This window comes from Budorcas taxicolor, chromosome 23 (assembly GCF_023091745.1).
Source record: "Budorcas taxicolor isolate Tak-1 chromosome 23, Takin1.1, whole genome shotgun sequence".
NCBI lineage: Eukaryota > Metazoa > Chordata > Mammalia > Artiodactyla > Bovidae > Budorcas > Budorcas taxicolor.
In genome coordinates, this window is record NC_068932.1 from 45,193,270 (window position 1) to 45,218,469 (window position 25,200).

A 25,200-nucleotide genomic window follows, 5' to 3' on the forward strand; every position below is an offset into this window, starting at 1 on the left:
CCCCGTTGGCTTTGATGAAAAGACATTACACGTCATATGCAGCTAATATGGGTTAACGGTTGTAATATCTACCCTGATGTCAGTTACAGCTGTTGCTTCATTCAGGTATGTCAGCAAAGTAAAGCTGAACACAGGGAGGACGCTCTGAAAGTCATCCACAGGACACTTTCCCTACGTCTTTCATGCTTGGTGCTGCTTCATCAAAACGATGGAAAGAAATTTATCACTTTTTTTTTCCTCATCTGCAATTTAGACCACAGACTTCTTTCTCTTCCCTTTCAAGCTTTGATAAGAACCACCCAGCCTTTTTGAAAATCCTAGAGGCAAGTCAAGTCTCCCCACTTCCAGCCCCTTCATCAAGGTCTTGATGTGTGAAGATCTGAGGGAAAGACGTCTGCTTGAAGTCACGTTTCTGGCTGCAGCCTGGCAGGTCACAGCATCCCTGATGTGGATATGGTTCTCCTGCTTAGAGAAGCAAGAAAAAGGGGAAGAATTTCAACACCTCCCCTGCTACACACCCCAGACAACTACCTCAGACAGTCTCTTGGGGTCCCAGGATCAGAACTCTGCCTGAGGCGGCCAACAGGACTTGAAAGAAACCCTCCATTCTGGGGGCAATGAGCCAACACTGTCGCTATACTCCATGTGGAGAAAACATTTGTGTGGAGGCGCCTGCTTCCCTAGCAGCCCGCCAGTGGGGAGATGGAATCTCAGCGAAGTTTCTGACAGCCTGTGCTCCAGAGAAGTGGGGGACATCATGTCCACGTGAGACAGAGAAGGCTGGAGAGACTTCCTAAGTGTCTCGGTCCATGGGGCGACTGGTTCAGCTCTGTGACAGCTGATCCCTAAAGGTTTCTATTTAGCTAGACATTCATGGGTCATGATCAAGTATTGATGAAAGTACAAACGCCATGAGCTCTCTCACAGAGAACCATCTGCTGATGGGACTCATTTTAATCACTTCACAGATCATTTCCTTTGCTTTTAATGCACACGCCAACACTCTCACACAAAGCCACAGTGAATCTTTTTTTTTTTTTTTTTCCATCACTCTCCTTAACCCAGAACCCGCCTGTCTCCGCTCTCCGAGACTCTCTGGTGGGGTGAGGTGACTGCACATTTCCTTCCCTTGTTCTGCCCCTGACGTGCCTCATGTTCAGACTGTCAGCCACTTGGTACAGTGGGAGACCAGGTCCACAAGCTGAGATTTTTATACCAGCAAGTGCTGACGTGGGAGAACTTCAGCAGGAAGAGGATTTTCAACCACTCTTCAACCATTGGTTGTTTCGCAAATAGTTCTTTGAATGAGGAGCGTTTCATCTGAGCAAGCATTTGCTGACTCACCCCAAGAGCACACAGCTTCCAGGAAGTTGGGTTGGCAACAGACGCTGGCTAAAAAAACCCAGGCAATTGTTTTTCCATTATTCCATTACCAGCTGGCAGAAAGGGCAAATCACCAAAATAGGAGTGTCTCCTTCAACGTGAAGGCACGGACACTGCAGCAAGGTGGCCTGGTGCTGTGACCGTCTGCTCTGTCATCTCAAATGGTCCCAAACGTTGTCTGGTCTGAACTCATGAATATCAGCCACAGAACCTCTGCCCCTGCAACCTGCTTTATCGCTGAAGGCTCATTGCGTGCCAGAGCCCAAACATGCTCAGACGCAAAGAAATCAGCTCCAGGATCGGATGTGAATACTGAAGTTATGATGATGCTCCATCCTATTATAATTTCAAAGTCTAGTCTTTCCCTAAGTCTGGTGTTAATAAGAGAATCTAGCACATGGTGACCAGTTCCTGACAGAGCTTACAGGGATCGCTAATAGGATTCAGGCCTTTACGTCCATATTTATTATGTTAATAACATTATTATATTCCTGTGACGACCTCATTATAACAGAAAACCTGGATATTTGAAATTCACTCATCAGTATTGGGCTTCCCTGGGAGCCCAAGAATTCACCAGCAAAGAGGTAGGCCGGGTTTTGATCCCTGGGTTGGGAAGATCCCCTGGAGAAGGGAATGGCTACCCACTCCAGTATCCTTGCCTGGAGAATTCCCATGGACAGAGGAACCTGGTGGGCTACAGTCCATGGGGTCACAAAGAGTTGGACACAACTGAGCAACTGAACTGAACTGAAGCACAGCAGCATTAAAAAACAACTATAATCGTGGAGAAAAGAAATTAGTTTAGCAGAAACTAAAACTTAACTTGAAGCCTTGTCCTGAGCTGGCTGTCCAGGGGAAAGCAAAGCTCAATAGACATCATAAATTCCTACCCATGACTTACCTCAGGCACCTTAGTAAAGAACTGTCCTCAGGAATACATAACTCAATGGCATTTAATCTCAAGTGGGCTTTTTATTTATTCTTTAGATTTTAAGACTTGACATCAGGTTTGCAAAGGTAGGAAGCCCTTTCTGGGCATTTTTGAAAGGTGGCTCTACCCAGGCACTTTGAGATATTTAGATATTAACTGACACAAATCCACTTTTTAGAAAGTGTCACAGAACAGTCTAGAAGTGGTTTGGCCCTGAATTTAAATTATTGGTTAGGAAAAGTATTGGAAATTCTCTGAAGATAGTAAAGAAAAACAAGTAGAAGTTGTGACAAGATAGCTACCTATGAAAGACTGTCCTAAACTAATACCACGCATTTGATGAAAAATATTTTTTGTTAAAAAGTATTAAAAATGTAAACAGAAATTCAACATTGCATTCTAGAAGAGGCCTCATAAGTTCACCAAAACCAAATTAACCTTAAGGGCAAGTGCAACCATGCTGTCAAAACTGTTTCTAAGAACGAGAAGAGCTTGAGAAAACACAAAGCCTGCAAAGCATCCAGTGTGTATGACTGATTTTTGCTGCAGCAACACCCACAGATTCAACAGTCTTGCCGGTGCATCTTCTCAGTGCCAAGCTGAGGGGCTAAGAGATGACCAACCGGTGGCCTTGTGCTCAGAGTTTCTCAGGACACTCTACTTCCACGTCTATGTAGGGATGACGAGAAACACTGCGGCTGTTCGCTCTGGGCCGGACATCCTTCTAAGCGCTCAGCTCACGCTGGCTTTTACTGCACTCCCACAGAAAACTGAAGGGAAGGCACTGTAATGGTCTCCATCGGACAGAGAGAGATGAACAGACTGAAGCAAGTGAAGTAACTAGCCATGCCAGCCCTTATTCAGCCTACATGTCCCTAGGCACCCTTCCTTGCCTTCTCTGTTAAAAGTGGATCCAGGCCCTTGAAATGTTTTCCCTTGGATGCTCCCACAATGCCAGGCTTTGCCAGCAGAGGGAGCAGGAGAGGGGCTGCAGGAGGAGAAGGGACCCGGCCGTCAGGAAGCTCAAGGGCCCTTACCTGGTGGCTCGATGGTCAGGTGGGGGTGGACCAGGAGCAGGCCAGAGGTCCCCCTGGAACTTGGCAGCATTTCTCTCTGAGCACCACCTGCACTAGCTGCTTGGTTCATAACACAGAACATGGGACGGGGCAATGATGTTTGTAATAGTTGCATTTATTTCCATTTTTGGTAAAACTATTGTCCTTCACTCCCCAAACACATTTATAAATAATGGACATTGTAAGGGCTTGGAGGAACAAATAGCAGAGTTGGAGCCATCAGGCCACTTTCAGCCATGCAGCTCTTTCGGTTGGGGGGTGGCTTGCCAAAAACACTGATGTGACCTACCAATTTTTCCAGCCAATTCTGCCCTCATGGCTTCCGTGAATATAGACTCTTTAGCTGAATGAAAACAGGTGGTAGGAGTGGGGTGGGGTTGGTAGGGGCGGCTCTGACCAGCCAAGGTCACCAAGAAACAGGTCCCCAGTCTCTGACAGAGCAGCCGCCTAGCTCCAAAGTTACCTCCAGTATTAATGGTACAGACATCCAGAGGGGTTTCAAACACACTTTGCGATGGTCCAAAATCTGGAGCTTGCAGAACTGGCAGAAGTTGGGAATGGTATTTTTAAAGTGATGTATTTAGGTCCTAGAAATCTGATGAAAAAGCAAGAAAAAATAAAAAACCAGTCCCCTGGGATCTAAGCCTATGAGCACATAGAAGGCCTTTGTGCCTGTGTGGAAATGGTAGGAGTAAACATCAGAAGCAAAAGGTAAAATTCAGAAGTCAAAAAACGAAAGGACTGTATCAAGTGGGTTCTGTTGGGTTGATTACCCCACTGCGGTCTGAAGATCCATTTCCTCAAGGGTTATTGTTTCTGCTTGGTTTAGGTCAGCAATTCAGGGAGCTGTGCTTTGCTTTATGGATTTAAAAAAAAAAAAATCAAAAGTAAAAAAAGTGGTTCACGTCATGAAGATACGGTTAAGTTTAATGGTTTATCCAGCGTTTGAAGTCATCCCAGGTCCAGGTAGAGGGTCGGTGGGGCAGCCTGCGGTTAGACCGCGTTCCTTTGAAGGAGCTGGTCCAGTAATTGCTGGGGAAGCAGAGACAGAGACGTCAAGTTCAGACTCAGCATCTGGGAGCCACACACACGTCACCCCCGCTGGCGGCCGGGCCGTTACCTTTTTGAAGACCTCGGCCCGGAGTCTGTTGCTTTGTAAGATCACCCTTTTCTTTTGGTCCTCTTTTTTCTTCCTAACTTCCGGCAAGTTATTATAGATTCTGAAACAAATTGAGAAAACATTTTGAAATGGTAGCGAGACAGCGTGCGTCTGCCGTGGCTCTGCCTCCTGTCTTGTCAGCAGGCGCTTACATTTCAAAGGGCAGATCAGCCGGCTCTGGACCACCCCGTGTCTCTGAGACCCCTAGACCTGGGGCTCCCCTGACCATCTGCAGACGGGGCTGCCCAGGCGGGGGCCATGCAGTCGATGGGGCCCCACCCAGGGCAGAGCTGGAGGAGCCAGGGATTTCTTTAGAAGTCACGTTTCTTTCTCTCCACCCCCTTGCTTGTAAAATGAGAGATGCCGGGCCTACTGCTTTGGCCACTCAGAGTGTGCACGCGTGTGTGCGTGTTCAGTGAGTCGTGTCCAGCTCTTTGCGAGCCCACGGACTGTACCCCACCAGCTTCCTCTGTCCATGGGATTTCCCAGCAAGCATACTGGAGTGGGCTGCCATCTCCTCTTCCAGGGGGATCTTCCCAACCCAGGGATCAAACCTGGGTCTCCTGCATCTCCTGTCTTGGCAGGTGGATTCTCCACCATCTGAGCCACCTGGGAAGCCCCCTGAGTATAAACTTACTTTTTACCAAACGCTTTTTTTGCCTCTTAGCTTTTGTCTTCCTATGACTTGGAAAAGGAGCAGCGACTCTATGAAGGTAGCTGGGGTCGTACTGGAGCAGCAAACAGATGAAACGTGCGTGTCTGCCTCTTCACCTATGCGCTCCTAAGGAAGCTGTGTCCAAACACATCTCAGGCGTCAGTATCACATGTTTGTGCAAAATTAGGAGCTTCCACGACACCCGCAGGGCCTCAGGGAGCCTCCTTCTGGGCCCTTCCTTCTTACTTCCCTACAGAGACTGTGTATGTACTGATGCCAAACAAGATTTTGGCTGGCATCCATGCACAGAGAGGGGACGCTGCAGCCTGAGCTTTGAGGATGCTGTACCGGTGACATGTGGCTGAACATCTCTTTTATTTTCCCTCATGTTTGAAAGCCCAACAAAGTTTAACATGTTCCCCAATTAAAATAATAATTACAAAGTATGAAAAGATTGATGATGGCAACATTAGCAAGACATCGTCTTGGTTAATGGGTATTAGGCTAATCATCTTTTTTATGAGTTTATCTTTGGAAATTATCTTTTACTGAATATACAGCTGATTTACAGCGTGGCTGTGATCAGTATGGCTGATCTATGGTGGTGGGTTAGTTTCCGGTGTACAGCAGTGATTTAGCTTATACATGCATGTATATTCTTTTTCAGATAGCTTATTAAACAATACTGAGTCCACTTTCTGGTGCTGCACAGTAGGTCCTTGTTGATTATCTGTTTTACACACAGTAGTATGTATGTGTTAACCCCAAACTCCTAATTTATCCCTCCCCCACCCTTTCCCCCAGGTAAGCACACGTTTCTTTTCTAAGTCTGTGGGTCTATCTCTGTTTTGCAGATAAGTTCATTTGTGCCATTATCTTTTTGGATTCCACGTCTAAGCAATATCATGCGACATTTATCATATGACATTTGTCTGGCCTGCTTCGCGTAGTGTGATCATCTCTAAATCCACCCATGTTGCCGCAAATGGCGCTAGCTCACCCTTTTCATGGCTGAGTAATATTCCACCATGCATATGCTTCACATCTTGATCCATTCATCTGTTGATGGACACTGAGGTGTCTTCCCTGCCTTGGCTATGGTGGCTAGTGCTGCTATGAACATTGGGGTGCACGTATCTCTTCAAATTACAGTTTTCTCTGGGTATATGTCCAGGAGGGGGCTTGCTGGATCATATGGCAGCTCTATTTTCCGTTTTTTAAGGATTCTCCTCCATACTGTTCTCCATAGGAACTATACCAATTTACATTCCCACCAGCAGTGTAGGAGGGCCCCTTACTAGTCTAATCATCTGACACAAATTTTCTTGGGTAGCCCTCACAGCAGGTGGAAGAGACGTACAGTGTCCTGTTATGGGAGTGAGGAACCCAGGCCCAGCGAGGTCAGGAGGCCAGTGACATCCCTCAGCTGGTGAATAAGGAGCTGGGAGCCCAGCCTTGGTCTGCTTGACTTCTTGCAACACTGACCCCCAGTCACACAGCATAAAGTAACCCAGGAACTGCTTGCACCCATCAGAGTGCCTGGCACAGAGGGCATCAGCATGGTATGAATTAATGAGTGCACACATGACTGCCAAGCCCAGGAGCTGTTCTAGAAGGAACCAGGAGAAGGCCATCAGGATCAGTAGGAAAGATGACATGTCCCAAAGCTCCACAGTGGAAATCCTCTGGCACCCATACAGAAACATTGTCCCCATCTTAACCATCTGACCATGTGGGGTGTTCAGGATAAAAATTCTTAGGCCTCAATCCTGGAGCTTCCGCTGCAGTATTTTCTTAAAAGAACATCCTTAGTAAATTATGGTTCATTCATGCAATGGACCACTTTGCATCAGTGAAGAAAATCATCCATATCTATATTCTCTGACATAGAAAGACCCCACAGACATAAAGTAAAAGAAGCAAGCTACAGGAAGATAATACACAGCACGATCCCATTTATGCTCAAAAATTAGACAACTGTATATGTAACTAGTAAATGTCTGTTCAGGCAGAGAGAAAGGCCTGGAAGGGTATAAAGGATGCCGACACCTATGATGTCTCTGGAGGCAGGGTAAGGTTGGGGAAGTGGGGTAGGAGAGGGGATAGCTGGTCATGAGTGACTTCAGTTCTCTCTCCTGTGCTTGAATTTTTAAAATCAAAGTGCAATTTAGTAATAGAATTAATAACAAAGACTTGAAAGAAAATAAAGCTCCATTATGATTCTGCGGGGGAGTGAAGTCCAAGAGCCAGGGTCTGAGTCCACTCAGGGCAGACCACAGAGTGCATGCCCCACTGACTGTCTCCAAGGAGCCCCGGCTTCCAGCCAGGAAGTCACGATGGGGGACACAGCACCACTGGTCCTCTCGGAGGCTGTTCCATCTTCAGTGAGATGACAGGGTGATGCTCTGTCCATGGATGCTGCTTTGAGATCTAGCATTTCAATTTCAAGCCTCCACAATAGTGGCTTTGGGCTTAGGGACCAGGAAGGGACAATTTGGCTGAATTTTCCACCAAACTGAAAGAGGAATACTTTGGGCATGAGGTATACACGGCTTCATACTTCTGAAACAGCAGGTCTTGACCCCCAGTGGCCCTTTCAAACCCCCAGTTAGATTGCTGTGAAGCCAGTGGTTAATGGGAGGGTTCCCCTCCTCCCCACTGACACTTTTCTCTTTTTTAATTTACAGAGAGGTTCCCTACAGATAATCAAAGCTGGCTAATGATCATGGAACAATATAATCATGGGAAAAGCAGAGATTTTGTGCCTGGAGTGGGGAGAAATGTACTCTTCCTATTTCAATGGTTTCTCTAAGTTGCCCTATCAGTTTGGTTTAATTATTATAATTCCCCCTAGTGCCAGATACTTTATTATAAACTAATGACATGTTACTTGCATGAACTTGGCGAACTCTGCCGGGTTATTACGTGTGGACTGGGAGGCCCGAGCTCGGGAAGAATGGCAGCCTTTGTGTGCTGGTGAGAATGAGGGGGAGTCCAGAACTGCAACCAGCCAAGCAGGACATGGAGAGCTTGCGACAGCCGGGCGCCAAGTAGGCCAGCTTGTGGCCCTCTGCGGCTCCATGGCCCCCTCACACCGTCCACCTCCAGGCCTGGAAGCTTTCCTGCAGGCCCGGAGACCCAGCTGGTCCCCCTCTTATGAAATTACCTGCGAAGGTGCACAGTGACACATGGCACCTGCCCAGAGCAATGGCAGGAACACGCAGAAGCATTTCTGTTGAGTCTGGGCATCTCTTAGAGACATAATTAGCAGACTGGTTCAGAACTCAAGACCTACCACCTTCCTAAGGGTTTTCCAAGAACGACAGCAACATTCAGAGGTGCAATTCGGCAAATGCACTCCTTTGGGCCAGCTTTTCAAATTCACAGCCGAGAAGACCTCAGAGCTCAAACGTGGACCTAGTAGTGGCCCCACTGGACTGTGCCTGCGTCCAGCAAGCCACCTCTCCTTACCCCACTTTTTCGACCTCACACAAGAGAACCAAGTACCTTTTAGATCGCATGTGCATCTCCTTCTCTGAAATGTACCTTTCTTTGGGTTTGAACAAGTTATCTGAAAAAAAAAAAAAGAGAAAGATGATTAATTTCAGAAGGTACAGATGTTGCACTTATCTAGAAAAACATCACGATGGGTTTGGTTGACTCTCTGTTATCCTTTCTTAATCTAAGATCAGCCTGTTATATACACAGCAGGACTCAGTAGACACACACCACAAATGATTGTATTAAAATTGACAACCTACAGGTTTGCCTTGACAACAGTCAAATACAGCATGAAGTTCAAGGTCAGCTCTAACAGACTTCAGAGGCAGTGACTCCTTTGCAGGCATCATTGAGCAATAAAGAGTCACAGTTTACTGGAGTCCTGCCAGGGTGGCACAAAAACGTGTTTCAGCATCACTCTGGGTGCAGGCCTGGGGAGGTGGTCATCCCATCTACAAAACAGTCACGCTAGGTCTCTGGTGCCTCTGAGGACACTGAGAGCAGAGCTTTCACTCACAACTGCAGTCTCCATCATGGGTTGCCAGCCTCGACTCCCTTTCCAAGGGGGAGGAATTAGTCCTTTCCAAGGTCAGAAAACATAACAGAAAGCAATGTAACAGTAACATCTGTCTAGCGTCCTTTGAGAAAGTGCCCAGTGGCTACACATCACTGAGTCTGGAATGTCTTTTAATGAGAGTACACATTGCTAATTGCAAGGATGTTTACAGATGGCACTCATAAAAATGGTCTGCATTTTTTTTTAGCAAGGAAAAAAAAAATAGTGAGTACCCTTTTGATACAATTCTGAGATTCCTGAGAGACTCTTGGCCCTATAGGTTAGCCAAGAGTCTGGCACCCCAAAACGCTTCTAGGGTGCTTGCTGCATGGCGATGCATCTGAGTGGCTATCACACCAACTGCCCGGAACACCTGGATGGTAACCAGCACACCAGCCTTCACTTGGCAGAAGTAGATGGTGGCTCAGCATCCTTCAGTCATGGAACTAAGGCAGGCTCCTGGTGTCCCCAGCCAAGGCCCCACCAGGCTTCAGTCAGTTTCCCCACCTGGGCCTGTTCCCCGTCTTCAACACTCCAGCAGAGCCACTTCAGATACTCCAAGCTTGAGAATATGCAGAATTTTTCAAGAATATACAAGAAGGTGGACCAGAGGCAAGGATATGAAGAAGTCTTTTTCTGCCTGGGGAACTACAACACAGCTCTGATTTACAATATGGAAACGGCACAGTGGCCGAGCTTGTCGTCTGTCTGGTTATAAACATAAAAGATGGTACCGTTACTCAACCTCAAAGACAAGATTCAAAGGAGAAACAAGAGAAAGGAGAAAGACATCAGAAGAATGTTCAGAGTGAAGGGAAACATCTCCAGTGTTTGGAAAGGCATTGGGCCACGTGAACCAGGAGAGTAAACCTCACCACGAGGACTCCAATCTGCCAAGACACCTCCCAGTGCCCACCCTCCCCTCTTGATCTAGACAGGGCCAGGCCAGAACCCAAGACCTCAGGAAGAGCCCAACAGCATTCCAAAGAAATGGGGGTGTTGCCAGGGCAGTCAGGGTCTCAGGCAAGCAAACATGTCTGCCTACAGACTCCCGCTCCAGGGAGAAGGAGCCGCCTGCAGACGGAGACTCCAGTCTGCACCAGCATTCCTCAGGAGCGACTCAAGATGAGGGAGAGGCTGGTGTGGACCGAGGCAGGGGCCCCAGGGGGATAGAAACGCTAAGAACACGGCCTGTGAAACACTTAACAATCTCAGCTCAATTGCATGTGGTCTCCCCGCAGATATTAGCTCTGCTTTTGTTTTGGTTCAGTTTGATTTATTTCTTTTGAGCGCCTGATACCACAGTGAAGCTTTGGTCTCCTTTCCAAGAGGAAACACAAGCGAATGTGAGCCCTGGGCGCCTCCTCGGTTTTGTTTTCTGAACTCTTCTCCGCCCGCTGTGCCTCAGCACAAGTTTAAATTCTGGGCCCAGCGGCCGACGTAGGTGCAAAACAAGCAAGTCTGCGTCCAGGAGTGCAGACCCCAGCCGGCAGGCTCCAGCCCACGCCTTGCGCTGGTCGCTGTTGACTTTGAGTTTTCCTAACAGCACCAGGCTCATTGGATGAGCAATGGAGGCTTTCAGGATGCAAGGGAAGAGAGGAAAAGAACAAAATTCTGCCTCCCTGGAGGAAGTGGTTTGAAATAAATCATTGTGTGTTGCAATGGCTCCCGACCTCACTAGAGCAAAAAAAGAAAAAAGCCCGTTTGGCACTTTGAGAGGGAAGGTGGCCGGAAGAGGCAGGGAGCAGTGCGACACCGGAGGGTCAGCACTACCAGTTATAATAAGCTGCTAGCATGTATTGGATCTCAATAGGTCTTCACACTAACCCTGTGACATGCCCGTAATTTTTGCATTTCAGGGACAGAAAATCAAAGTTCAAAGGGCCAAGGGTCTCCTGCTCTGGGTCACTCAGTGAATGAGTGAGCGACAGAGCTGGGTTGCAGTCCAAACCAGTCTGTCCAGCCCTGCCCGCACACACCCTCAATCTCAGAACATGGTCACCAATCTATGTTTCAGAATCCATCTTCTGGGAGCCCTGACACGTGCTGGTCAATTTCCCAGGCATCATTCCAAAATTTCTTTCTCTTCCCCCTTGCTCCTACACTGAAGGAGCAAGGACTATGCCTCCAGGGGATGCTCAGAAGAAAAAAGCACTGATAAGATCTTGCCACCCTGAGACTTCATGATTGAGCGAGGAGCTGGATAAGGAACAGGCCAGCCACAAACTATCAGGGAAGTGCCATGATGAAAATGAATCGCTAGCCACTTGGTCAAGTGGGTCCTGGGGGTGGTCAGGAAGGTCCCTGGGGGAGGATATATGTTACTATGACCCTAATGAGCTGGCTGTGGGGGCCAGTAGAGGGAAGAGCGAGGAAGGATCAGGGGGCCATGGTGCCTATGGTGCTAGGAAGGAGGGCATAAGAAGGCAGGTGGGGAACAGAGGTGAGAGCAAAGACCACTGTGGTTCTCCACCCAGGCCACACTCCACCACCCCTGGCAGAGTCTGACCATGATTCCCACGCATGGGCACTGGGATCTAACCCAGAATCTCCCATGGTTCTAGTGGGCACCACGTAATAGGGAAGAACGCATCTGACACTGTGTTAGGTCCGTTTCATCAGCCTTTGTTATCTACTGCTTTTCCTTTGAGTTAAGAATGTTCCCCAAAGCCTGAAATATACAGGAGAGCCCTTTGTCAAGGCTCTGACCTTTAAGGGTGTAACATTCGTCCATTCATATAGAGATGAAAAGTTGCAAAGCAGAAAATAACATTTGTCCTGTTGGAGGTTTACAGGAACCTCATGACACCTGCAAGAACAAAGGATTCCCACACCAAGAAGTTTGCCAAAGCCAACACCTCCCTCACTCGCCATGCCTTTAGAAATGCTTTGCTGAAACCCTTAGGGGAGTTTGGACTTTTCAGGGGCACGAGCCACCCATTTTCCTTATATGGCCCTCCAATAAACCTTTCTCTGCTCCAGACCCCCTTATATTTTGGGTATTGTTGGGCCACACTATGTGTTGGGCACACAAATTGCATTTGGTAACTGCTGGAGGTAGGAACCATCCTTGTTGGGGTTTGCAAGTCTATTAAGGAGAATTTCGAGTCTGTTAAGTGTTCCTTCAGAGTAAGAGACAGAGAACCATCTGAGGTTTTAAGTAGGGGCTCTGATTTGGATTCCCAAAGGATGGCTCCAGCAGCTGCTCAGAATACACACCAACTGGGTAGGAGTAAGGGCTTCCCTGTTGGCTCAGACGGTAAAGAATCCGCCTGCAATGCGGGAGACCTGGGTTCGATTCCTGAGTTGGGAAAATCCCCTGGAGGAGGAAACGGCAACGCATTCCAGTATTCTTGCCTGGAGAGTCCCCACGGGCAGAGGAGCCTGGCACGTTACAGTCCGTGGAGTCGCAGAGTCAGACACGACTGAGCGGCTAAGCACACAGGGTAGAGTACATTCAAACACGGCTGCAGGGAGACAGGTCAGACCATTGTGGTTGGGTAAGCAGTGCTCAGCACAACTGGGAAATGGGAGGACTCAGGACTCAGGACTCAGCCACACCCACAGAACATGAGCAAAGAGGGCTGTGAAGGTGGGACAGAAAACCAGATTTTGTGGAGGAGGGAGGGAGGGCAAGTTTGGGGTTAGCAGGGGCAAACTATTACATATAGAATGCATAAGCACCGAGGTCCTACTGTATAGCACATGGACTGTATTCAACACCTTATGAGAAACTCTAGTGGAAAAGAATATGAAAAAGAATGTGTGTATATATATGTATAACTGAATCACTTTGCTGTGCGGCAGAAATTAACATAATGTTGTGAATTAACTATAGTTGAGTAAAACAGAAACAAAAAAGGAAAGAAAAACAGGTTTTGGGTTGGAGCCACCCTTCCTTTGACTGTTTGACTTTCACCTGTTTGGTGCTCAGTAGCCTCCAGGATCAGTGAGACAAAGGACTCACAGCCCAGGGCGAGAGCCTGGGTGTCACTGCTCATGGGGGTTGTGCAGTCCATCAGGGAAGGGATGCAACTGGGGAGGCTTCCCAGAAGGACACAGCTGAACTGAATCTGAAAAACAAAGTGGTGTCCTGATAGCGCGAGGGAGTCCAGGAGTAAGGTGGCCCGGGCAGAAACACAGCGAGACCACAAGGAGCAGCCTACAGCGAGAGATGGCTCTTCAGGGAGATATGCAGCTGGCTCTGTGGGGACCTCATTTTACAGGATGGAAACCATCCTGCACGCACTGTGCTCAAAGATACAGCGAAAGGCCATCTATCCAGACCCTTTTAATGGAAATTCTGCCTTTATAAAATTAAAGTGACTGGTGAGAACAATTTTCAGCCAGCTTATGGATCTTTTATGGATTTTCCTTGAAGCTTCCTGTATTCTAATTCACTAATATGGAGGAAAGAACTGAGGCTGTATTTATGTCCCATTATCATTCAGATAGAGCAGGCTTCCCCCCCCCCCCTTAATACAATTACTAAGGTAGTTAATTGCCCATTTCTGTCTTTCTGGAAAATTCTTTTTCTTTCTTTTTTTTTAAACCTGAGTTTCTGGTGTCTGGCTCATTATTGTATCCAAACTACTAGCCTATTGCTAAGTTCATGAGTTAAGGCCAGACACACAGTGTGAGCAAACAACCAGCTACCAAGATTTTGGTGCTTCTGAGGCTGTTCTTGTGGAGCAGCTGAGTACAAGCCTGATATCGCATTAATCTCTATAATAAACACACGTGGGTGTTTATCACAACCCTCACCTCATGTGTGCAAATACACGCACACACACAGGACAGGTGGCCTGAACACTCAGACAGCCAACGGTGTTACCAGAAGCAGCAATGGTCACCTGGACACCAGCGTGATGCGGTTTATGAGGCCAGAGCTCATTTTCCTCCGCACAGAGTCCTTATCTACAGCTCTGATTGCAAAGCTCCATTTTTCCTATTGAACAGTAATCTAAATGATAATCAAGTTCACACTGGATTTATTAGCGCAGTGCCCTTGCAGAAGCGGATTTTCAGCAGTCACCCGAGCACTGTGAAGAATCGTTTAGAATGTGCTTCCCCCAGCTTACGGACACCAAAGCTAAGAGATGCCTGTTGGAGAGAATCCAGCCAGGAGCCAACAAGCCAGTTTGGAGTAGAGACGCCAAGTCTACACTGCCCAGTATCTTCTAAGAAAGACATGGCCTACCCAAAGGAATGGAAATGGGGTATGTCTTAGGGAAGAAAATCTCTAGAGGGTTTTTCCCCTAAGAAAGAGGCCCCAGTAGGTGTGTATTCTAAGCTCACAAGGGAGGCTGTTCACTATGTCAGTTTCAAAGCCAGTGAGCAGCTGGGCTTCCTGCAGCTGGAATAACTGCATCATGGTCTTCAGGGGTTGAATCCAGCTACTTGCACATCATTTCCATTCCGCTCGTCTCGCTGGGATCTCTAATTCGCTGACACAGGCAATAGCCGAGGGTCTACCTTGGACTAATTAGCCCTCCAGAAACTAAACGGTGTGTATTGCACCATAGAAAAGCTAGTTAAAGACTCATAGGTTGTTCACCTCCAAAGCGCTCTTGTGATGATAAAATCCTGTGCTGGATAAACATCGTCATTTTTCTGAAATCCTTCTATGCTTCTGTGGGACCCTGAAGGACAGTTTCACGTGGTGAGCCGCCCATTCCAGGCACCTGGGTAGTGGGTGGAGGTTGTGTGTTTCATTTACATAAAAATAACGCTCTACAACAATGAGACAAATGACCAATCAGACCCAAAAGAGAGATACTAATGTCACAGTTTAGAGATGCAAGGAGGCTCTCAGATCCTTCGGGCAAAGGCATCCAAAATTAAGAAATGAAAAAGAAACCAGAGGTCTGCAGAGAAATCTATTTCTCTCCCCATGCTCATGTCAAGGAATGAGGCATCATGGGCTTCTGGTTAATGCAAGTGAATTGTCCTCTGCAGAGAGCTTGGTTCCTGAACATGCAGTCTGACCCTCAAGTTTCCAGCAGAATCACTATCCTGGGGACTCTATGAACACACAGGGTGGTGGGCGCTAAAGGATGGATTTGAGAAAGGGTTTGCCCCTGGGTGTGGGCTTCCCAGGTGGCTCAGCTGATAAAGAATCTGCCTGCAATGCAGGAGACACAGATTTGATCCCTGAGTTGGGAAGATCCCCTGGAGAAGGACATGGCAACCCACTCCAGTAGTCTTGCCTGGAGAATTCCATGGACAGAGGAGCCTGGTGGGCTACAGTCCATGGGGTCGCAAAGAGTCAGACATGACTGAGCATGCACACACGTTGACACTGACCTGCCCCAGGCATGGGGCAGGGGAAGGGGTGTGAGAAGGGCCCACCAGGCACTATGGAACCCCACGAACCTCCCCACACATCCTCACAAGGTAGAATCCTCGATGCAATATGGGCAGACCAGGGACCACGGCTTCAGTTCCCCCAGCTAGAAAAACCAGATCCCCAAGTCAAACTGTTTAAAAGGAGTCTTACCACAATTCCATTGCTCTCTCTCTCAGACCCAAGAGCTCCATCATAAGCTGCTTCCCCATCGGTCCCCAGGGTCCTGTCCTTTATGGTTCTAGATTCAGTTTACTTGGCTATCTGCCATAAGAAGCCCCTGAACAGGCTGAAATCATGCAAATTCAGTTCACCTGGCTGTCTGCAGTAGCAGAGACTCGAAGACCAACTCAGATCCCCACACAAGAACAGACGCTCACACACTGAACCCTCAGCAAGGGCTCCTATTAGTTGCCTAAAATGTGCATTTTTTCCCCCTGGGTTCAGCAAAACAAAGTACAGCATTACTCACAATGAGCACATTGGTGAATTTAAAGGTGACCCAAAGGAGCTAGGGAGCTTTACCAGCCTCTAAGGTTTAATGACCCCAGTTCTCAGTGACCTCTCTACACATGGCAGGAAATCATCATTGGTTTCTGCTTCATGAAAATCATACAAGTGTTAGTACATTAAACATCATGTTTTTATGATGCACCTTTGATGCTTCCTTTGGCCTGCCTGACCCTCCACACCATGAAAGAGGTGTCCACTTGGGATCCAAGTCTGAAGACCTGAATCAGGTTGGGCCTCAGCTTGGTGCTCTGTGCCCTGGAACTGGCCGTGCAAGCCTGCTGGCCTCCTGTTCCTCCTCTGCTCTGTGTGGGGACAGCATCTGCCTTAAAGGTCCTAGGAAGACCTCACAGGAATGGTCCATACGAACATGGACTGTAACCCTGGAGACGCCAGTGGCAGGCACAATGCTAACAGCCACCAGTCTCCAAGCATCCCCTGCCCTGGCCCCCATTTGTGACTCAGTTCATCCCGTGACTCAGGAAAGCAGGAGTTTTCCTCTTTACGGATGAGCAGAGGTCTCGATGGTCAGTAACTTAACCTCAGGTCTCAAAGCAAGCAGCTAAGAGGCCTGAGAATCGAGTCATTGATGGAATCAATGGGCTGTTTATTCTCTGCAGTAGAGAGAAGGCCATGGTTCTCAAAGTGGGGCTGACGCTTTCACAGAAAGGCCGACATCTGGGCGGCGTCTGCTTCTCCTTCATTCCCTGAACCAGCAGCACCAGCATCACTGGGGAACTTGTGACAAATGAAAGTTCTTACCCCTGCCCCAAGTCAGCTGGATCAAAAGTTCTGGGGCTGGACCAGTGTCCTTTGAGCTCTCAAGTCCTGCAGGGGATTCTGACTTGCTCCTGTTTGAGGACCACTGAGAGCCGATAACAAGAAAGATAAGGAAAACAGCCAAGTCCCTCCAGGGGTTTCCAGGCTTTGAGGAAGGATTGCCAGATATCATACAGGAAGCCCAGGGAAGTCTGCATTTCAGATCAACAGTGAAACAGTTTTAGCATAAGTATACCCTATACTCTTAGTAAAGCCTCTTGATGAAGGTGAAAGAGGAGACTGAAAAAGTTGGCTTAAAACTCAACATTCAAAACAATGAAGATTGTGGCATCTAGTCCCTTCACTTCATGGCAAATAGATGGAGAAAAAAGGAAACATTGATAGACAAAATCAGTGTGGACAGTGACTGCAGCCACAGAATTAAAAGATGCTTGCTCCTTGGAAGAGAAACTATGACAAACCCAGACAGTATATTAAAAAGCAGAGATATCACTTTGTTGACCAAGGTCCATATAGTCAGAGCTATGGTTTTTCCAGTTGTCATGTATGGATGTGAGAGTTGAACCATAAAGAAAGCTGAGCACTGAAGAACTGACGCTTTCAAACTGTGGTGCTGGAGCAGATTCTTGAGAGTCCCTTGGCCAGCAAGGAGATCAAACCAGTCCATCGTAAAGGAAATCAACCCTGAATATTCATTGGAAGGACTAATGCCGAAGCTGAAACTCCAATACTTTGGCCACCTGATGCAAGGAGCTGACTCATTAGAAAAGACCCTGATGCTGAGAAAGATTGAAGGTGGGAGGAGAAGAGGGCGAAGGAGGATGAGATGGTTGGATGGCATCACTGACCCAATGGACATGAGTTTGAGTAACTCTGGGAGATGGTGAAGGACAGGGAAGCCTGGCGTGCTGCAGTCCACGATATAGCAGAATCAGACACGACTTAGCAACTGAACAATAATATTCCATGCAATATTTGGGACCTGCTTATGCTAAAAGAAGTTTTGATGCCCTGAAATGCAAATTTAACTGGGCATCCTATATTTTCACTTAGTGAATCTGGCATCCCTATTTTGAGTGTGTGAAGAAACTCTCCCTGTCGTGGCAACAGATAATCAGGTCACTGGCTCCAGAGCCCCCATGGGCATCGTCTGATGCAGCTGCCTACATCACGGGGAAGGCAAGCCTCTGCCCCAGTTCCACGGTTACTTATCTGGTAGCTTATTGTTTCTCTGCCATTTTTCAGCCCTTGGTGTGGGGAACACCACCTTCCCTGGTTATTTTGCATTGTGACATTGGTGAAGTGCTTTCCGAAGGGGTTTTGACTGGCTCCTCTTTCTCCGCTGGACTCCGTTGGGTGACAGTGTGATGGCCTTGTTACAGATTCCAGGGGAGCACACATGGAGAGAGGTCCAGCACCTGTCAGTGGACAAGCTTCCAGGGAGGCAAGCTGGCCACAGTCTGTGAAACTGGCACCACACTCTGCCGCCCAGAGGACCCCAGGCTCCTCAATCATTGCTTTCTGGCTCTGCCAGACCAAAGGGATTCAGATAAGGAGAATAAGACCTTCTTCCCACAGTCTCAGATTTTTGTGGGAAATGGCACATCGAAATTCCAGTTGAGGCTTCTTTAGCAAAGCATGGTATCGGGTTGGCCAAAAAGTTTGTTAGGGTTTTTCCTTCACATCTTTTAGAACAAAACCTGAATGAACCTTTTGGCCAACCCAATAGAGAGTCTTAAAAGCAAAGATTCCTAGAGCTATGTTTCCAAAATGGATGCTCAAGAATTAGACAAAAGCATCCCAAGGTCAAAGAAGTTTAGAGAAAACAAGCTTGAACAAATTTAAGCAGGCTTCATTGTTGTAGGACTTATCAGTGCCTTAACATGCATGGACATTGTAAATCTCCCAGAGAATAGCTTACAAAATAATCCAAAGGAGCTGGTCTCCCTCTTGAATGCATTTTTGATTGTCTGGGCTTAAGGATGCTGGGGGGAAAAGTGACAATTGAAGAACATTAGCAAGTTATAATTAGTTTTCAGTTTTCAAAGTTATTATTTGTGGCTACAAAATAGGATTTTAACTATATAAAATGTGCTATACTGCTTTCACATTTTCTTAAGAATTTGTGTGTGTGTGTGCACGTGCATGTGTGGGCTGAATGGCAAGGTTAAATTAGTCATGTAAAGAAACTATGGCAATAGCTCAAGTCATACTTCACCATAAAACAGCAACATCTAGAACACGTCCGAATGGCTAGCTGTTGATCTGGGAATCACTGCTTGCTCAGTTCCAGGGTTTCCCAGCATTATTTAGAGAACCACAAAATATGGTGATTTATAGACGATGAATAAACTTTCATTCTGGTTGCCAAGTAGATTTATATCCTTAGTGTCACTGAAAGGTTTATTACTGAACTGCACTGGGGGATAAAAGGGAAATCATTTGGAAAATAAAATCCAGGCAATTGGGCGAGTTCCCATAAAGACTTTTTCCCTCACCACTCTGCAATTCTGTGTTTTAACCTTGCATTATTTTCATTGGAAATAACACTGTCCTACAGATCAACGTCTAATCAATAGACATAAATTGATCTTTTCTTCCTGTGTTTTTTAGGGGAAAAAAAAAAACTTTATCTTTGGTCTGCAAAGGATACCAATAACAGCAACATGCAAATATTTTTGAATCAGGGAAACAGTCTTTTAGCTAAATCATGCTTCTTGTTTTCTTTGCAGACTGATGAAGTAACAATTGACTTTTATCTGATAAGCACATTTTAAAATCCCTTTGTGGGCAATGGGAGAACTAGCCCCAAATATTTTTTCGGATGATTGATGGAGAAATATCCAGGAGATCAGATTGGAGATTGTAGGGATGGTGTGGCCAGCACCAGCTGCGTGATGAACAGCCCACTTTTAGTACCGCGATGACTTCTCCAGCCATCTCATATCTTCTGGGTCACTTTTCTAGCTTGATGCTCAGGGAATGCAAATTAATTTAAATTCTTGTTCTAGCCAAAAATCATCAGTGAAAGCAGATCGGCTGGAGAAGGAATTCTGCAGTACCTTCCGGAGAATTCCGCTCCTCTATTGGCCCGTGATCTGAATGGCTGCACTTGGCTCACCTTGGAAAGTGTGGATAATGCAGTTCAGATTAAGTTGCTTGGCTTTGCTACACGCAGCAGAGCTTGTCAGGGTGACTGGTGTGGTGTGCCCTCACTGGCACTTAGAATCCAGGGGGATTTTGCTGGCATGCTCACAGGACTATAATCCAAAGCGGAAAGGTAAAGAGGTAGGGCATCTAAGAGAGAAACAAGAGGTGGGAGTGTTCCAGTAGCAGAGGTGGGGAGGTGGAGACTGGATTGATAGTCAGGGAGGGCTTCCTGGAAGAAAGGCCTTCCTGATGGATTTCCTACACATTCACGGGTTAGGAAACCATCAGAAAGAGCCACGAGGACCACTCCAATTGTCAGGGGAAAGAAACTGAGATGGAGGCAGGCCGACCTGGGCTGTTTCAGCATGCCTGGCTTTCTAACCATCTGTGGCACTGAATACAAGGAGTGACAGTGATTTGTGTGAGTGAAGGGCTCGACTTCGCAGCCAAAGTCACCACATGGTGACAGGAATCAGCGGCAAGAGCCTTGGAGGTGAGAGATTGAGACTGAGGCTGGGCTTAAGCTGGGCTAGGGAGGTTAGGCAGGACACTGCAGGGCAGAGGAGAGGGACATACAAAATTCTACCAGGCAGTTTGTGGGTACTGATGGTGCATGCTCCCAGGGGTAAGGAAGGACAGCCTGTCAGACCAGCTGGGAAAAGGAGGCAGGGGTGCCAGTCACGCTGGGAGGGGTCTGGCATGCAGGGTGGGGTTAGGACCCAGGGAGGCTTGAAAGCTGGAGATGGGGAGGCTCTGCTCTGGGAGCCAAGCTAGGGCTGGACAAAGCCATAGACTGGTCCCCAGGAGACGATGACAAGCCCCTCCACCTGTGGGGGACGCTGCTGTTGCTGTTCAGTTGCTGAGTCGTGTCCAACTCTGCGACCTCATGGCCTGAAGGACATCAGACTCCCCTGCCCTTCACTCTCTCACAGAGTTGGCTCAAATTCATGTCCATTGAGTTGGTGATGCCATCCAACCGTCTCATCCTCTGCTGCCCTCTTCCCCCTTTGCCTTCAATCTTGCTCAGCATCAAGGTTTTTTCCAATGAGTCGGCCCTTTGCATCCAGTCAAAGCATCAGAGCTGTACCACCTACTAAGCGCTAAACCACCCGCCACCTGTGGGTACTGTGCTGGTGCTTCCCACATGCTTTCAGCCCGTCCTGCCCCCGATGTGTTCTGCAGGGCAGGGCAAGGGACTGGTTCTGGAACACTGATCCCCATGTTACAGCCGGGCCTTGAACGGGACCAGCCTGCACTCCTGGGACCTGGGTAGCTGCGCAGAGACAAAGGGGAAGCCCCGCCCTACAGCCCCAGGTCACTCTAGGGGCAGGAGGCAGGCAAAGCTCCGACTGGGGAAGGAGACACCCGCTGGTTAAAGGGCTGGCATCTCAGGGGTTGAGAGCTAGGCCTGCCTCCCAGCCTCCTCCCAACTTCCTCGAGGCTCCTCTCTTCTCGGTGACTTGGCAGCTACCACGTCCCACCAATTCATCACCCAAGCACCTCTGCATCTGCCACCCTTCTGCGTTCACTGCCCAGCCCCAGCCCGCCTCCATCACGTCCTGCCTGGAGCTACACAGCCTCAGCTTTGATCACAGAATGAGGAGAACACTGGAAGCAGCATATACATGCCTGGTGGCCCCTTCGGACTCCTCTCTGGCGCCTCCCTCTCTCTCTTTGCTCCCCACCCCCATCTACAGTCCAGCCACAGCTGACCTGAGCACCTGGCCACCCCTCCCTGTGCAGCTTCCGCATCCTCCCCCAGCACGCCCCGCCCTCCGCACCCTGGACCATGACCCAGCTGCAAGGTCTCTTCTCAGTACCAGGTCTCCTCCATCAGGACCATATCTCATGGCGGGAACAAGGCCAGCCTGTGGGTTGCCATGGCAACCCCCTTCCACGGCACTTAGCAAATCCCAAGATTACTGTCTTTTTTACCTGGGTCCGTAACCCCAGAGGTGAGGCGGTCCACAGGACCAGGGACTGTGCCCAGCACACAGTGAGTCCTCAAGAAAAGTTTGCTGAGAGATGGAAGAAGATGCTTCTTATGCCACTGCTAGAGTCAAGCCCAGGGGGCTCAGGAGGCTCCCAGACAAGGCAAGAAAGAGGCCACATATCTGTGAGCTTTGGGAACACAAGCCATAGATGATAAGTGAGTCAAAACAGACTGGGGTTGCCAGCAGGACCTTTATAATGCTACTTCCTGGACTTTCTCGGGTCCCAGTTGGTCGTGAAAATCCCCCATCTCCACACGGGAACCTAGTGAATGCTCACATACGTGTGCATGTACACACGTGTACTGCCCCTGTCCCTTAGAGACTGCCCAGGATTCATTGGCCAACAGGAAGCAGAGCTGGCCCGCCGGCCCTCGCTGCAACTGCCCTCGACGTCCGGCGCACGCTTTGCCCCCAGCCCGTGCTCCAGGGGGTGTCTGTCAGGTGCTGGGGGCCCCACCTGAACCCCTCAGGCCTGCACCAGGAGGGCCCTGATCAGAGGCAGCTAACCCAGCTCGGAAAACAATCCAAGTCTTCCTTCTATCAGACGCCTTGACACTGTAGCGGGAGCTTGTTCATGCATATGATTTATTAACTAATTTAGCATGTAAGAAAAGCATCTGCATCTCGCTTTTATCATCTTGCCAGCAGACAGGCTGAAGATGAGATGCGGCCTATAGACGTGCTTAATGGGGCCTTAAGCACTCCTGCGCTTGTCCAGAGCTCACACGAGGCTCTGGTTTCAGAACTTGTCTGAGTGGGCCGGCCTAACACAAACAAACACTAGGGTAAACCTCTCATCAGCCATAAATACTGCGGGGATCAGAAGAGCGGCTGTAAAATCGTGTGCCGGAGCCCTCCCAGAGCACTCTAGTCATCAGGACTGTCTCGGGACTGGGGAAATAAAAAGGTGCCTTGGTTATTTAAAACTATTGGCTGGGTCTCATCATCTTTTATTATTATACATGATTTTAAGATTTTTCAGTCAAAGGAATGTGAACACGTGAGGGTGATATCTGTTTTGGGGCAAAACATCACCCTTGGAGGAGAGTAGATAAAACTGTCTCCCCCACCAAAGGTATGTTTCCTCCCCTGTCCCTGCGACTCGATTTAGAAATCGGATCTGTGCAGGTGTGTGCAAGTTAAAATGAGGTCAGTCTGGGTGGAGGTGGACCCTGATCTGATGACCGGGGTCCTTGTGAGAGGAGGGAATTTGGACACAGACACAAGGAGGGTGGAGGCAGGGAACAGAATGATGCAACTGTAAACCAAGAAATGCCAGAAGTTGCCAGAAGCTCCCAGAGCTGGAAGAGAGGCAGAGCACGATCCTCTCTGCGCCTCCAGGAGAAATCACTCCAGGGGACACCTGGATTTTGGACTTCTGGCCTCGAGACTGTGAGAGAATCAGTTTCTGTTCCTTGAGCCACCCGGCCTCGGGCCATTTCTTACAGCAGCCCTAGGAAATGAACACGAGGGACGAGGCAGCCTCCCTCTGACATTTGAGATGGTGACATTCCAGGCCACTGGGGCCCTCAGTATGGCACGGCTGGAGGGCAGCTGGCCCAGGGGACAAGAATGAACGGTCTCATGCCTAACAAGTTCCCAAACATTCATGAGTCTCTATTTTTTCCTAGACAAAGTGATGGGAGCTGACTGAGAAGGAAGCCTGTTAGACTCCATTTTTTTGTGTACACACATTTTGAGCTCTAATGTGACACTTCCATATTTGTTGAGAACACATTCACTTATCTAACCATCTTCATCAAACAGCATCTTCAAAACTGTTGAGGCCAAGCAGCCCTCATACCTCAGGCACCATGGGCATCCTGGCAGCCCACCCCAGGACAAGCCTGGACCCTGAAGGCCCTGCGGGGAGACCCCCAGCTGTGGCTGACACTTGGTCCCTCTTGCCAACTTGATACATCTACACCAGAACCCAGATTGCTCTCTGTTGAGCTGGAAACTAAGGAGCCTCCAGAGAACACACCCACATAGCCAGTATCTGCCAATCAGCTTCAAATGCTGATGTGAGACACATTTCCAGGCAGGGAAAGTCTTTGCACATATATTTTGCTGATTTCCTTTCCTTAGCATCCTGGGAAGGGTCACCAGGGCCGAGCAGCAGGTGTCCCGCCAGATCCTTCACCACAGGAAGGATGCGTTCAAGTTTGCCCTTGCTGAGGTCTTGGATGACTCCCCCAGAAGAGCTCTGGATGGGGGTGGGGGGGTGGGTGGCGGGGGACTCAGCGTGCCTGTGTTTAACAGCAATCCTATTCCAATGCCTGCTGTCCCCCAGCCGCTCTGTAAGATCCTGGTAATATTGGCTAAGCTGCATTTTATTGACTACAGTTATTTCCCCAGAGGACTTTTATTCAGAATCAGACCAATGATTTCACCTCCTGGGGCCCAGAACATTTTGCTAGGAAGATCTTGTTCCTCTATCCAAAGAAATAAAACAGAGGTTTCCCCAGGCCTCCAGATTTTAAGATTTGGGTTGGCAGGCCATCAGAATATGCTCCCTTGTCTCCATTCTTGCCCTTGTCTCTCCTTGTTATTCTTTGTGGTTTAATAGTCTGTTTATAAGCTCCATGAACAAAAGGATGGAGGCCAGCCTTGCTCACCAAACTCTCCCCGGCTCCCTGCGTGGGGCCTGGCCCAGAGAAGGTTCACGATAACGCCTTCTCCAGGGAATTCAGGAGCACCACCCTCACAGGGTCCATGGGACACCCGCCTCCCACGGCTCCCAAAGCTGTCCAGCCCGACACTGAGCTCGCAGCAGGAAAGGGGTTTTGAGATGACGAATGTTGATACAGACAAACTGGAGTCAGCCCTCTCACCCTGAGACTGGTTTTGCAATCTATCAAGGGCAAAGTGGAGCTCTTGGAGTATCTGCTATGGAGCCAAGAATTTGAACCGGCTACCCTGGTTGCCACACGGCTTCTTTCCCAGCTGAAATGGGGAATGTGTATCCCCAGCTATTTCTGCTGAATTCAGGGTCTGCGGATCACCTCTCAAGACAGGCAGGTTCCCAGGGAGGGCTGTGTGACCCTGAGGTTTGGGCACTTGGGTGAACACCAGTCCTGCCCGTGTCAGGGCACCGCTGGGACCATCGGATCGGACGAGGGTCCCAGCCCTGGGGTCCCACGTCTCACCGGCCCT

General features: G+C 48.5%; 1 protein-coding gene across 1 annotated transcript in view; it reads right to left on the bottom strand.

Moving 5' to 3' along the window:
- Nucleotides 1-4,386: 4,386 nt before the first annotated feature.
- The window catches only part of C23H10orf90 (chromosome 23 C10orf90 homolog), a 242,833-nt gene continuing 222,019 nt past the window's right edge, over nt 4,387-25,200 (bottom strand). Inside the window, exons 8-10 of the mRNA XM_052661154.1 lie at nt 8,715-8,778; nt 4,514-4,613; nt 4,387-4,425 (exon numbers count right to left, since the gene is read on the bottom strand). Of these exons, the coding sequence (XP_052517114.1) occupies nt 4,387-4,425; nt 4,514-4,613; nt 8,715-8,778 (203 nt within the window). The remainder of the gene's footprint in view (nt 4,426-4,513; nt 4,614-8,714; nt 8,779-25,200) is intronic.